We start from the raw sequence: 13102 nt of genomic DNA, 5'->3' as shown, positions 1-13102 counted from the left end.
TTGCTACTGTTATGAATCGGGCAACCCTGTGAAAGGGTCATTCGACACCCAAAGAGGTCTTGACCTAAAGGTTGAGAACCACTGCCTCATGGCAGCTTTAAGTTCAGAAATCAAAGCTTTGGTTTCATAAAACCTTTTCTCTACCCTTTCTTGTCTACTGGAGAGGCTCTTTAAACAACATCAAGAGATGGCAAACAACCTAATCAACCAACCAATTTAATAAAATGGCATTTTCTAAAATAACAAACTCAGCTCTCAGAATCCTTAGAAATGTGATGCTTATGTGAGCTGCAACCACATCTCAAGCAGATAGGACTCTCAGTGCTGAGACCTTTCAGAAGGAAAACTTTCTCTGGGAAGAGTTTTCCTGTCTTGGCTGAGGATGAGAGGAGGTATATGTTTTTATTTCTTGATTCGAGGTGGGACATAAGTGGAGACCAGGAAAGGGTAAGGTCACAACAAACTCGAGAACCACGTGAAAACCAGAGAGTGCATTGAAACAGCTCACCTTGTCATGAGGCCCAGAAAGGTGAGGGGCCAGGGAGTCGTTGGCCCCTTTTAGTGGTTGACCTTTGGAAAGAAGAATTTAGCTGTTTATACAAAAAGGATTAAGTTGTTGGTACAAAAGAATTCTTTTAGCCAATCATGATCAACTTCTTATTAAGAAATGTAAGAGAACCAGTGTTTGCTTTTAAGGCTGAAATTAAAGTTCTCTATAGATTTTAGTTTTAATGTAATCCACTATTTACAAAAGAACTTCAGAAGGTGGGGAGATTCTGTTACCTCCTCAACCCATTTTTCCCTGAACTTTTTGAAGCTCCCTCATATTAATGTAAATATAATCTATTAAAAAATTGTATACTAATATTGCATATTCCTATGATTAGCTTCTTTTGTTTCTTTTAATAGACTGCATGTATAGTTTCTCTCATATCTTGGGCTTCGCCAACGAGCTCTGCCCTTTCCTAAGAATCCTTTCTGAAATCCTCTCCCCACCCCACCCCAAGACTTTATGTAAACCCACTGCCACTGCACATATTAGTTCCTCCTGGGAATGAAGGGTTGTGTGGTTTTCCAACAAATCTTCAGTAACAACTTGTTGCATGAAATGATGATCCAGCTCTGGTCACAGATAGATATTAATCCTTTGCTATAAGTGTGTGTGTGAACGAACATGAGTCCCCAAGCCCACTGCTCTGTGTTAGCGTAGAACTGCAGCGGACGGTTTCCTTGGTTGCAGTCTGTATGGCGTAAGACCACCAGGCCTGTTATCCCACAACAGTCTGCTGGCTCGAACCCCCAGCCTCTGGGTTAACACTGGAGCACAAACCATTTGTGCTACCTAACGGAATAGATAAACTTTTTTTAAATGCAAATAACACGTGATGCACAGTTTGCTTTTGGTTGTAGTTTGTTCTGTTTTTTGAAAACCAGGCAACCCCCCTCGTGCGTTTTCTTTGTGCATTATATGTGGAACACACAGAATGTGGTGCATGGAGGGTAAACTCGGGTCTGCTCACTGAAAGCGTGGCAGTTTGAACAGACCAGCTGTTCCAGGGAAGAAGAATGTGGCCATCTGCTTCTGTAAAAATTCACAGCCTCAGAACTTGGGGGAGTTAGGGGCAGTTCTGCCCCATAGGGTCGCTATGAGTTGAAATCAACTTCATAGCAATGGTTTGTATACATATGTAAGTATGTGGTATTTGCACACACATACATATCTGATTCACATATAAGAAATTTGCAAAGTATTAACAAAATTGGCTTTCCTGATTACAAGGAAAAGAGTATGGACTCATTCTGAAACATGACTCTTGAGTTATTTGTTAGAGTTTGCATTCAGCGTCATTGCATATGATTCGTGAGTCTGAAGAGGACTTGGACCAAGAGATTGGTATCGAACATATGGGCTAATATCGGACTTAGGGACTTGACCTGGACTGGGCTGGGATGTTTTCTCAATATTCTCAATATTCAATTGCTCTTGTATATGAAATTCTTTCCTATACACATATGAGTGTCTGAATTTGTTTCTCCAGTCTACCCAGGCTTAACACAGAGTTCTATGTAAGATGGGCTGCTAACCACAAGATCAGAGGTTCGAAACCACAAGGCTTTCTCCTCCTATAAAGAGTTGCTGTCTTTATTGCCACAGGGTAGTTCTACCCTGTCCTATAGGGTCACTATGAGTTAGAATCAACTTGATGGCAGGGAGGGGGAAGTGGTGTAATTTATGGAGAAGGAAGCTGTGAAATTTGGTTTCCTGCTCAGGAAAAGTGCTGCAGAAACTTGTGATGTTGAACACAGCTTACAGGGACAGCTCTATAGGGCCAACTCAACTGTGGGAGTGGTTTTCTCATTTCAAAAAGGTGAAATGCTATTGCTGACAAACCTCATTCTGGACATCCGTCAACTTCCCAAAAGGACAAAGATGCCCACTCGTAGTGCACTTGGAGTTTGTTCCATCGGGTCAGTCTGTTAGTCAAGCTGTCTATTTAGAGCAGTGGTTCACAACCTTCCTGATGCCACGACCCTTTAATACAGTTCCACAGGTGTGGTGACCCCCTGAACCATAAAATTATTTTCATTGCTACTTCATAACTAATTTTGCTACTGTTATGAATCGGGTGATCCCTGTGAAAGGGTCATTCGACCCCCAAAGGGGTCTCGACCCACAGATTTAGAGGTTCTGAAAAGATAGCATGACAAAAATGCCTGATTTATGGCAGACAGGAGACTTGTTTTGCCACCATGACAATGCATTTGCTCCTGTAGCCATCTCAGTGTGCCACAAAAAAAAAAAAAACAACAGCATGCCTCTTTTGCCCCCCACACCTTACTCACCTGACCTCACTCTTTTTTGTTTCTGGGAATGAGGAGGGACATGGACGGACAGTGATTTGACGACATACAAAAGGTAAAGACAAAAATGAGGGCGGTCCTGTCAGCCATCCAAGTGGATGAGTTTGACAAATGTATTAAGTGGAATGGAGAGTACTTTGAAGGTAATAAGGTTGTTTTGTTAAAAAAAATTAAATATCTAACTTTGAAAACAAAATTCCATTTTTTGGGTGGTACTCCCTTATACTCCTTGGAATAGTCAGCCATTTGAACTGGGGCAGCATTTGCCCAAGAACAAAATCCAGAAGTGTCAGAAAGGAGTGGAGGAAGCAGGCGACATTGGGAGGAAGTGAAATGGTGACGTGAAACGAGGCAGTGGGGTGCAGCTGGATGGGAAGCTGGTGTGCTTTCTGGTCTTCTCCCAGTTCACATGGAGGGCTGAGAGGAATTCTGGTCTCAGCGTTGCCAGCTGCAGCGTCTTCCTCAGCTGGCCGAGTCCACCTTGCCAAGCTGCGTGTATAACAGGAGAGTCGTGTGGTGGTAAGGGTCAGCCAGGCCTTGCTTGGGGTCCTGTCTCTGTATTTACTATCCAGGTTCTATAGCTCCAATCGTCTCTATTCAGAGTTATTGTGAGGATTAACCAAATAACCAATGTTAAGCCCCGTAGTACAGTATGTAACACATAGTAAGTGCTCAGTAAGGTTGCAGGAAGATTTCAGTGTTGTCTCTTTCAGCAGTCAGATTATGATCTAGGTGCTGTTGCCTGAGTTAGCAATTCATATTACTGATAGCATGATGCCTGTCTCCATTCTCCGTTCACCTTTTCATTTGTTTCCTCTCTTACTGTTCTGAGATACAAGGGAATGTAGATCCAAAAACATTGCTACTTAGGGTTCATGGGCACAGGTGTGTTCCAAACAAAACATACTAACACATGGCTCTGTGATCAGTGCATGTCTGCAGGCAAGTTCTCTCAGAGGGACCTGTGTCTTCCTAGCATTAGGATGCCTTCAAAAATGAGGTCCAGTTAAAACTGGCTTCCTAAGGGATCTGTTTGACAGAGAGGTCAGGTCAAAAGGTCATGACAAATGTTTTGAGGGATTCTAAAAGTTATCTTGATAGATTTTCTCAAGGGAACCTGGATGATCACAGGGGCTTATGGAGAAGTTTTAAGAAAATTGAGAGCTGCTTTGGTGAGAAAATGAAGAACAAGCCTGGGGGGGTTGCCCTGAGCACTTGGCTTTTCCCTGTATCAAACAAAGAACCTGCTCATTCTTGGAGGGTGCTAAGGGTTGGCCTACACGATTTTATTACGAAACCTTACCTGATGCACCCAGCAGCCCTGGGCTTGCCCCTCCCTTCAGACTTCTTTTTGTTTAAAACTCAAAGAGCATTTTAAAAGAACATAATTTGAGGCCCTTGGAGATGCTGAAGCTGCCATTATAGAAAAGGGGTCTGTAAATTTGTGGTAGCAAGACTTTTTGACTCACATCTTTCTAAAAGTGCAACGTTCTGTGGCCTGTTGCCTCCCTGGTTCTGCCACTCCCTCCCTTACGCACGCTGGGACATCGCCTGCCTGTTGTAGCTGGAGCACACCACGCGTGTTCCCAGTGCATATCTTTGTCCTTGCTTTATGTGTTCCTTAGAATGCTCTTCTCCCAGAGAGCCCCGGCTCTGTAACTTCACCCCAGTTAATCTCTAAATGGCTCCTCTTCAAAAAGGCCTCCCCTGCGTGTCCTCTCTGAAATCGTGGTTCTTTACCACTTCTTATTCTGCTCCCCTTTTCCTCACAGCACTGCTCGCTGTCTGGCCCTGCTTTGTACCCATTTTTCCTTCTCGGGACTGTACGTTCCTCAGGAGCCTGTGCACTGCTTCCTCTGCAGTGCCTGCAAGGGAACGGGACAGTCGCACAGCCAGTATTTGTTAAATGGATGGTTTAAAATGTGGAGCTGTGTTGATATGACAACTAAATTCACTCTTTATAAATGATTGTAGAAATAACTGGCTTTAGGAATACTACGGGGGGAAAAATATAAAATGTCAATTTTTTTTCCTGTCTTTTAGAAAAATGTGGACTCGGATGAGATGGCAGGGAAGCTATCCCTTCGAAAGCAGCGCTTCATGCAGTTTTGCTCCCTGGAACATGAGGGAGAGCACTACATGACACCCAGAGACTTCCTCTTCTCCGTGATGTTTGAGCAGATGGAACGTGAGTCGACCTTTTTAAAGCAGTGTTGACACTTCATCCACGTGTCGTACGACTCGGTCGTACAGTCATCAACCACAGTCCATTCCAGGACATTGTCTTCTTCCTTCTACTCATGGTTATTTGTGTAATTATTATTTTTTAATTGGGGCAAAGATATACGCCACAAAACATTCCCAGTTCAACAACTTCTACATGTGAGTTGGCTTTTTGTTTGTGTCTGGCATTGAAGAAACTAAACATTAAGTTTGAGAAACGATTGGTAACAGCTTTTGTGTGTTTTAATGGTCATCATTCTTTGTACCTTACAGTTGCCTTGCTTATGACCCAAGTGTGGTTAAACTTTTATATATATTTATCCATCTCAGAACTCATTGTTTTGAATTTGAGGTTTTGTGTTGTTATTTTTTTTAAGAGAGAAGGGGGGAAAAAGAGAGAGAAGGGGAAAATAGGTAAGTTTTAAATATCACTATAAATAAATTATTAATAGAATAATTAATTTTAGATGTTCATTTGAGGAATATCGATGTTTTAAATTGAACAAAAACAATGAAACTAATTATGAGGTAACATGGTTGTTATGGAATCATGATGCCAAAGGTAAAAATCTTGGAAACCATAATGGGAAGCAAATTCCAAAACTGTAATTACGTAATTTTATTTCATATCGAGTCAATGCTCATTTATTCCAAATAGTATCAGGAATTCTTAAGTATTATTGTCTACACTTGGGCCTTTTACTCTACAATGTATTAGACGTGTCCCTGATCATTTATGTCCCATGTTGCAGCAATGTTCTATAAAGATTCCTGATAGCACCCAAGCATCACTGGAAGTGCTGTCTATCTCTGAAACATCTAGCTAGAGCTAAGGGAAGGAGGAGGAAGGGAAGTGTAGTTGAATTGGAAAAGGTAGAGAGAACTTGGAAAAGCATTCCAAATATTTAGGAATGGCATGGGGAAGACCAAGATCATGGCATGTTCTAGGAACAGTGAGTTTACCAGCCACTGAAACCAAAGGACTGCACTTTGGTTTGCAAACCAAGGCCAAACTGGATAGCACAAAGGGTCACAGGGGTTTCAGTGACCCTGTCCCTCCACCAGAGGGGGCACATCAGGGGTTCTGGGTTCACTTCATCTGAGCAAGTAATACAGTAATTTTAAAAATGTACTTACATTGTATTGGTTTAGCTTCTACTTAGGTAAGTTTGGCTTTTATGTATCAAAGGCCATCAAAGTACACATTCCCCTGGAATGAGTGCCCGTGGCTAACACTCACCCTAAGGTTGTCAGTTGGAGTCTACCCTGAGGTGCTGTGGAATAAAGGCCTGGCCCACTGTTTCAGAAAAGTCAGCCACCAGAACCCCATGCAAATAGTTCTTTTCTGGCACACAGCATCGATGAGAGTCAATTGACTTGACAGTACCTGTTACAATTTTGTTCTGTTTGAAGCAATAAGTTCATCGCTGGGAAATCAGTTGAAGTAAATAGAGACATGCAAACATATATATCTATTTTAAAAGTATGTATAATACGATTTCCATTTCGTAAGAAACCTATAAAAGAAAACACAAGGACTTCAAATGGGAAAGGAAGAAATGAAGCCATCTCTATTCACAGATGACATGATCTTATAGATAGGCTATCTGAGGGAATCCACAAAAATCTAGAATTAATAAGTTCAAGAATTGCAGGATATAAATCTATAGACTTTTTTAATAATTGTGTTCCTTGATACTTTTTTAAATCACTGGAATGTTGGACACAATAAAAGGCAGCAGTTACTTCTTGTGGGGAAATTGGGAGCTGGAATGGGAGGAAACAGGTGGTTCAGCTTGGGGCCACCCAGAGGAGCAGCAGATGGGGGCTGGAGAAACAAGAGGGACTAAGTTGTAAGAAGCCTCATCTCCTCCTTAACCAGATGGACCTCTCCAGAGAGGGACGGTGCCTTTGGGGACTGTCGGCTTCTGAGACAAGTAGCTGCAATCTGCGCGGCTAGAGAAAATAAGGACTGGCCATGGCACTGACAGCACGGGGGAGTGAGAGGAAGCGATGGCTAAGAGTAGTTTGAGAATTGGACCAGTGTGTCTAAATGTGGGGAGAGGAAGAGGACAGAGGAGCAAAAGGACTTCATTCTGCTGTGCCACTGATACTCCAGGCGCCGCGGGCCACCCTGCAACAGGCGCCAGCAGAGGGTTGGAGTCCAGGCAATTCACTTCTGAAAATGGGCCGGTAAAATCCATGGCTCACAGCAAAGCACTGTCTTGACTCGCTCACTTTGGACATGTCGTCACGAGAAATCCATCACATGAGGACAGCCTGTTTGATGAAGCAGAGGGAGGGCGAGGAGGTGGGAGAGCCTTGGCGACATGGGCAGCACAGCAGCCACAACCATGAGATGCAGCCATCTTAGCAAGTTGGACCTTTCTTAGCGTGACAGGAAGCCTTTGGAGGATTAACGAGACTGACACAGGACCAGGCAGCAGCTTGTTCTGGCGTACGAGAATGGAGCTGCCTGACGGCAGTTAACAGTGCCACTTAAAAACCCAGGTCAGTCGCATATTAACTAACTTTCCCCCAGATTTCCAGGATTAATCTATATATTTCATAACCGAAATACCACCTGTGTTCAAACCCCAGTTCTTCCCTTCATTATCAGTGGGTCTTCAAACAAATTCTAAAATAATATATAGGCTTTATTTTCCTTATTAGTAAAATGGGATGATCATATCTACCATGCAAGGCCTAGTTCCTGGCCCTGGGCCTGAAATGGTAGTGACTAATCACAACAGTGCTGTCATTTGGCTCTAACACTTGTACAAATCCCCCTAACTGCCTTGATCACACTGTGTCCTAGTGATGTATTACAGCTCATCTCCTTCAGTGAACCTTGTGTGTTAAAATCCAGCCCCCACAACGCAAACCCATGGATGTCGAGTGGATTCTAACTCGTGGTGACCCTCCGGTAGCACAGAATTGCTCCATACATAGGATTTTCAATGGCTGTCATCTTTATGGAAGCAAATAGCCAGGCCTCTCTTCTGTGACACTCAGGCTCGTAGTTGAGCAAAAGCCACTGTGCCACCCAGGGTCATTTGACACCTTTGATGCCATACACGGTGTTGAAAGGCAAACCTAAACGAGTGGCAGAGGAGAGAAGGGGTGTCTATAAGATGCGCAAGAGGCCTTCAGAAAGTTCATGGGAAAGTTTCGTTATCTTTTAATTCCATTTTCCATGAACTTTGTGAAGCCCCCTAATATATCAATAAGGAAATAAATGAGCAAAGATATTAAACATCATTTCCAAAAATGAGAAACAATTAACTAATGTTAATTGTTTAACTAATGTGTATGAAATAATGTTAACTAATGTGTATGAAATAATGTTCTACCTTATTAGTAATCTAAGTTGGGGGGGGCGGGGGGCGGGGAAGTACAGTGAGCGACTGAATTTTGACACATAACATGCTCAGTAGTGGCAAGTCCTCGCCTACATTCTAGGGGAACTCTTACACGGTGGTTTGACTTTTCTAACAGCAAGGAGCCCTGGTGGCACAGTTGTGAGCGCTCAGCTCCTCCTGAAAAGTCTGCCATTGAAACCCGAAGAGGAGGGTGTGGCAGGCGCTTCAGCAGGACAGCGGGCGGGCTCGCTCGACGGAAGGAAGCCCTGTTCAGCACGTTCCTGCATCTTCCAGGTCCCTGAGTGGCAATGGGTTCTTTTCTAAAAGCAAATTTTGGAAACTTAAATTAAATGCCTTTTAAAAACACTGCTTTTGCTTTGATGCTGCCTTTTTCTTTCTAAGAATTTAGACAGTGCAACAGAGATGTTAGATACGCATTCTAATTTGGAATATCATGCTTAAAGAGCTGAAACAAATGATGTGTTCTGTAATAATGCCCTGGCAAAATAAATATCCTGAGTCAGTGCCGTCTGTACAGCGACATTTGCTGTCATTTATGGATGTCCATGGACACAATGAAACAGGCTTTTAGAGTGTGAAGAGTATGATCCCACATTTTTCCTTAAGTGTGTTTGTGTGAGGATTACATATAGCTGAGTAAATGGGTGTGCTTTATACAGATCCTCACTGTGCCTATGGGATCTTCAGTGTGTGTCGTTTGCTCTTTGCTCTCAGGCCTTGCTACGTCATCGGCAATCAGCATTTGTAATTTACACACAAAAGAAAAACTCAAGTTAAAAACTCTTCTTACGGAAAAAGAAATTTGTAAAATGTGGCCCGTTGACAGAGAAGTCACGGGGAGGTGCAGTTGTTGTGCAGGTGCAACAGAAAGGTCCTCCTCCATGGGGCGGGGACTGCCGGCAGCTGTTGAGTCTGCCCACAAGCGTAGGCCATTAGGACCTTTGGCATATCTGTTTCAGGAGACTTGTGGGTAGTTAGTTAGAGGGGAGGAAATGAAAATGATTTCTTTTTCTAAGACTTTGTGACTCTGAATGTTATAAAACAAAGAAGATGGTAATATGAGAGGAAACAAAGTGGAATGAATTATTTATAGCCAGAAACCTTCAGAAATCAAAAAATGTGTGTGCTGTACCTTAAGCTATATTTATGTTCATTTTTTTCGTATTACAAACTTGATCAAATTTTCAAAATATTGACATACCTTATATAATTGGGTAGTAGTTATTCATTGGGCTGCTAACCATAAGGTCAGCAGTTCAAAACCACTAGCTAACTTCGTGGAAAAAAGACAAGACTTTCTACCCTCAAAGAGCCATGGTCGCAGAAATCCACAGTCAGTTCTACCCTGCTCTTACGAGTTAGAGCCAAGTAGATGGCAGTGAGTTTGGTTCGAGTCTGCATACTATTATATTAGGTATATTCATTTCTGTTTCCACTGAATTCATTCGTTCTAAGCTTTGACTTTCCCTCATTAAACATGTTGTTTTTTGCTCATATACTTAATGAAATTAAGTAATTTGTCCATTCTTTTAGGACCTATCCATATAGCCTATATTTTGCTGTGGTCTTCCTTATTTTAGCCATACCCACCCCTGCCAGTGAGTTCATTCCCACTCAGAACGACCCTATTTCTGAGACTGTCGGTCTTTTGGGGAGCAGATAACTTCACCTTTCTCCTTGCAGAGTGGCTGGTGGGTGTGAACCTCCAACCTTGAGGTTAGCAGTCCAGTGTTTACCCAACAGTGCCACTGACTGTCGTGCTATTTCTTTTTCTAACCAAATACAAAATGCCCATGGCTTGTTTCTTCTTCTTCTCTCTTCTTTCTTCTTTTTTTTTGGTAGCCCTTGATTTAACCAATTTAATTTCTTATAACATTGCCACTTCCATTATTCTTTGGGATGCAATTAAAGTATCAGAAGGCATTTAGCTAAATCAAGAATTTGGTAATTTCTCAGACCAAATAATACATCCTGCATGCGTACGATGTTCTTTATCTTTATTTTCAATTGTGATGAAGAAAAATAATAATCTTTCCTCCAGATCGTGATGAACAGCAAGGCTAGGAAATCCGGGGCCGGCCCACTGACCATGAGCTCCGTGTACCACCGGAGGGAGTGAGCCTTGCCCACCGCAGCCCGGGCTCCATTGTCCAAGGAATGCCAGTTGTTCCTTGGAACCATCTCTCCAGGCTGCCTTCATGGGGACTCTTGCTCCTTCTCCCTGGTTCCACAGGAAGCTTGGGGAGAATCAGCCTGATTCTCAGTCTCACACTCTAAAAACCATCGAAGCATCTAGCTGACGTGTCGTTTTCCTTTCTTGAGGTGATCTTGTACGAACTGCTGCAGCGAGCTCGAGCTCTTCATCTCCTCGATCCCAGTGGCCCGCGGGTTCACTCTTAGCATTCACACCCATGTCTCTTACCTGGAATTGCTCCAGTTTCAAATCTCAAATTCTATTCTTAGACTACAACCTGTTGTCCTTCCATTCTTCTTTTCTCTTTATCAACCCACCTCTTCTTTGACATCAGAAAAATGTGTAGTCTTAACTAGACTCATCTAGAGAAACATCTACACTTCCACTGCTGTGAGGCTGGGTCATCTTCCTTGCCTGTAGTTCTCTGCTCTCTCATGTTCTCACTCTGTAATAACTGCTTTCAAATATCTTCCCCCTTTGTCCTTTGTGTCATGCCAGGCATGCTATTGGATGGAGAAACTGTTTGAGGAAGCCATATGACTGCAGATTAGTTACTAAATTCATGGTCTTCTGCTTCCCTGAGAAGAAACAGCTAGAGTGGTAGGGGTAAACCTGGAAGATAGGGTATTCTGAAGTCCAGATGAGGCAGAGGTTTCAGGGAAGAGGAAAAGATCCACCAGGAAAAGTGCCACGAAGAAACCAAATGGGATAAGGACTGGGAACTGACCACTGGACTTGGGAACATAAGGATCACTGGTGACCTTTATAAGAGTAGTTTCAATGGAATGGTATGATGGAAAACCCTAATCTGAATGCACCTCAGAAAAAATGGACAAAGCAAAATTAGACAAGGGGGTTGCTAAAAAGGTTAGGGGCAAGATGAAGCATTATCTGGAAGTGGAAGTGAGGTCACAAGCAGACTTGATTTTAGAGGGGGAGAAATAATCGTGCATGTGTTAGCCTAGCCAGTGAGAGAGAGGGAAACTGACAGTGCCAGAACAGGGAAGAATTGGTGGTATAGTGGTTATGCAAGGTCAGATGTTCAAAACTACCTGCTAATTACAAGGTCAGATGTTCAAAACTACCAGCTGCTCTATGGACAGTCTCAGAAACTCATAGTGGCAGCCCTACTCTGTCCTGTAGGGTCATTATGAGTCAGAATCGACTCGATCGTTGGCAGTGAATTCATCTTGAGAAGGCCGGAGGGAAAGAATCTGAGTGTAGAAGCGAAAGCCTGGTGTTTTAGATCAGAGCACAGCACCACCCGTCATTGTAGGGAGAACAGCAGCCTTCATGGCTAATAGGTAGGAACCTGTGGAAGGTAGCCTCTGGGGAAGGTAGCCTCTTCCTCCTCCTCTTAGTTACTGAGGAAGGAAAGGTATTGGAGACTTTTCCAAGAGTCTTCTAAAATAGGAAGAGAGTGAGTGGATTGAGAAATAGAGCATGCTGGGCAATAGTTTTATGAAGTCCCACTTGAAGTTATTAATCAGGAATTTAGAATCAGCCTTTTCATAATGCTTGTGATCTGAACAATAGGCTCAAAAACATAACAACAGTTGTAAGCATGGTGTGGGACCCATCAGTGTTTAGTTCTGTTGTGCACAGGGTCGCTGTGATTCAGAACTGACTCAGCAACACCTAACGACAACAGCATGTTCAAGTGCTGGTGTGAGATCTGATTGAATCTAACCAGGGTTGAGCTTCAGGCAGAAGCGGATGACAGAGTGAACGAGAGGCTGGGCAATTGAGATGTACCTATGTACTCGAGTTAAGCCAACCTGAATATCAGCCGAGGCACCTAACTTTACCACAAAAACTGTATTAAAAATGTGCTGGAAAACTCGGCTTATACACGAGTATATTTGGTATATACAGAATGAGCCAGGTGGGAAGGGCGACATGAGCCAGTGAGGAATAATTAAAAGATGATGGAGTCAAATAGATGACAGGGCCCAGTGGGAACAAAGGATAGGGAAAATGCAAACTAATAACATTCCTTTTTTTTTTTTTAATATATAGCATTCCATTTTAATGAAAAAAATAGAAACGCCTCTTAGATTCTTTTTTCTAATATTCATGTATAAACAGAGTCAAAGTATGGTTACTAAGATTCCAGGTCATATATGCACATGTTTATTCCAAACAATTTTTAAACCTGCCCCGGTGACCAGTGGATGGCTGCAGACAAGTTCCCTCAGGATTAGATTTGTTTTGTTAAAAGTGCCTTTCAAAATAAACGACCCCAACAAAACAGTATCTTCAAAGCAGAGCTGCCGGGCCATGTAAGCCCAGGGCTGAGAAGCCAGCTTAAAGATTACAGCACCTTTTGGGGGGATTCTCAGGGGCCTATCTTGATAGATTTTTTGGATGACACAAGACTCACAGGGTCTTACTAGGAAAACTTTTTAAGAAAATAGAAAACGGCATTGAAAAGGAAAAG

At 42.8% G+C, this 13102-nt stretch overlaps 1 protein-coding gene across 1 annotated transcript in view; it reads left to right on the top strand.

Annotated features, from left to right (window-relative positions):
- Positions 1-13102, top strand: part of MICU2 (mitochondrial calcium uptake 2) — a 95670-nt gene that overhangs the window by 24064 nt on the left and 58504 nt on the right. The window contains exon 2 of the mRNA XM_004714823.2: positions 4906-5050. Coding sequence (XP_004714880.1) covers positions 4906-5050 — 145 coding nt within the window. The remainder of the gene's footprint in view (positions 1-4905; positions 5051-13102) is intronic.

Source organism: Echinops telfairi, unplaced genomic scaffold (assembly GCF_000313985.2).
Source record: "Echinops telfairi isolate 266 unplaced genomic scaffold, ASM31398v2 ScPeMD7_2565;HRSCAF=3150, whole genome shotgun sequence".
Taxonomy (NCBI): Eukaryota; Metazoa; Chordata; class Mammalia; order Afrosoricida; family Tenrecidae; genus Echinops; species Echinops telfairi.
Note: the sequence above shows the minus strand (reverse complement) of the source record. Positions and strands in the feature narration are given on the sequence as shown.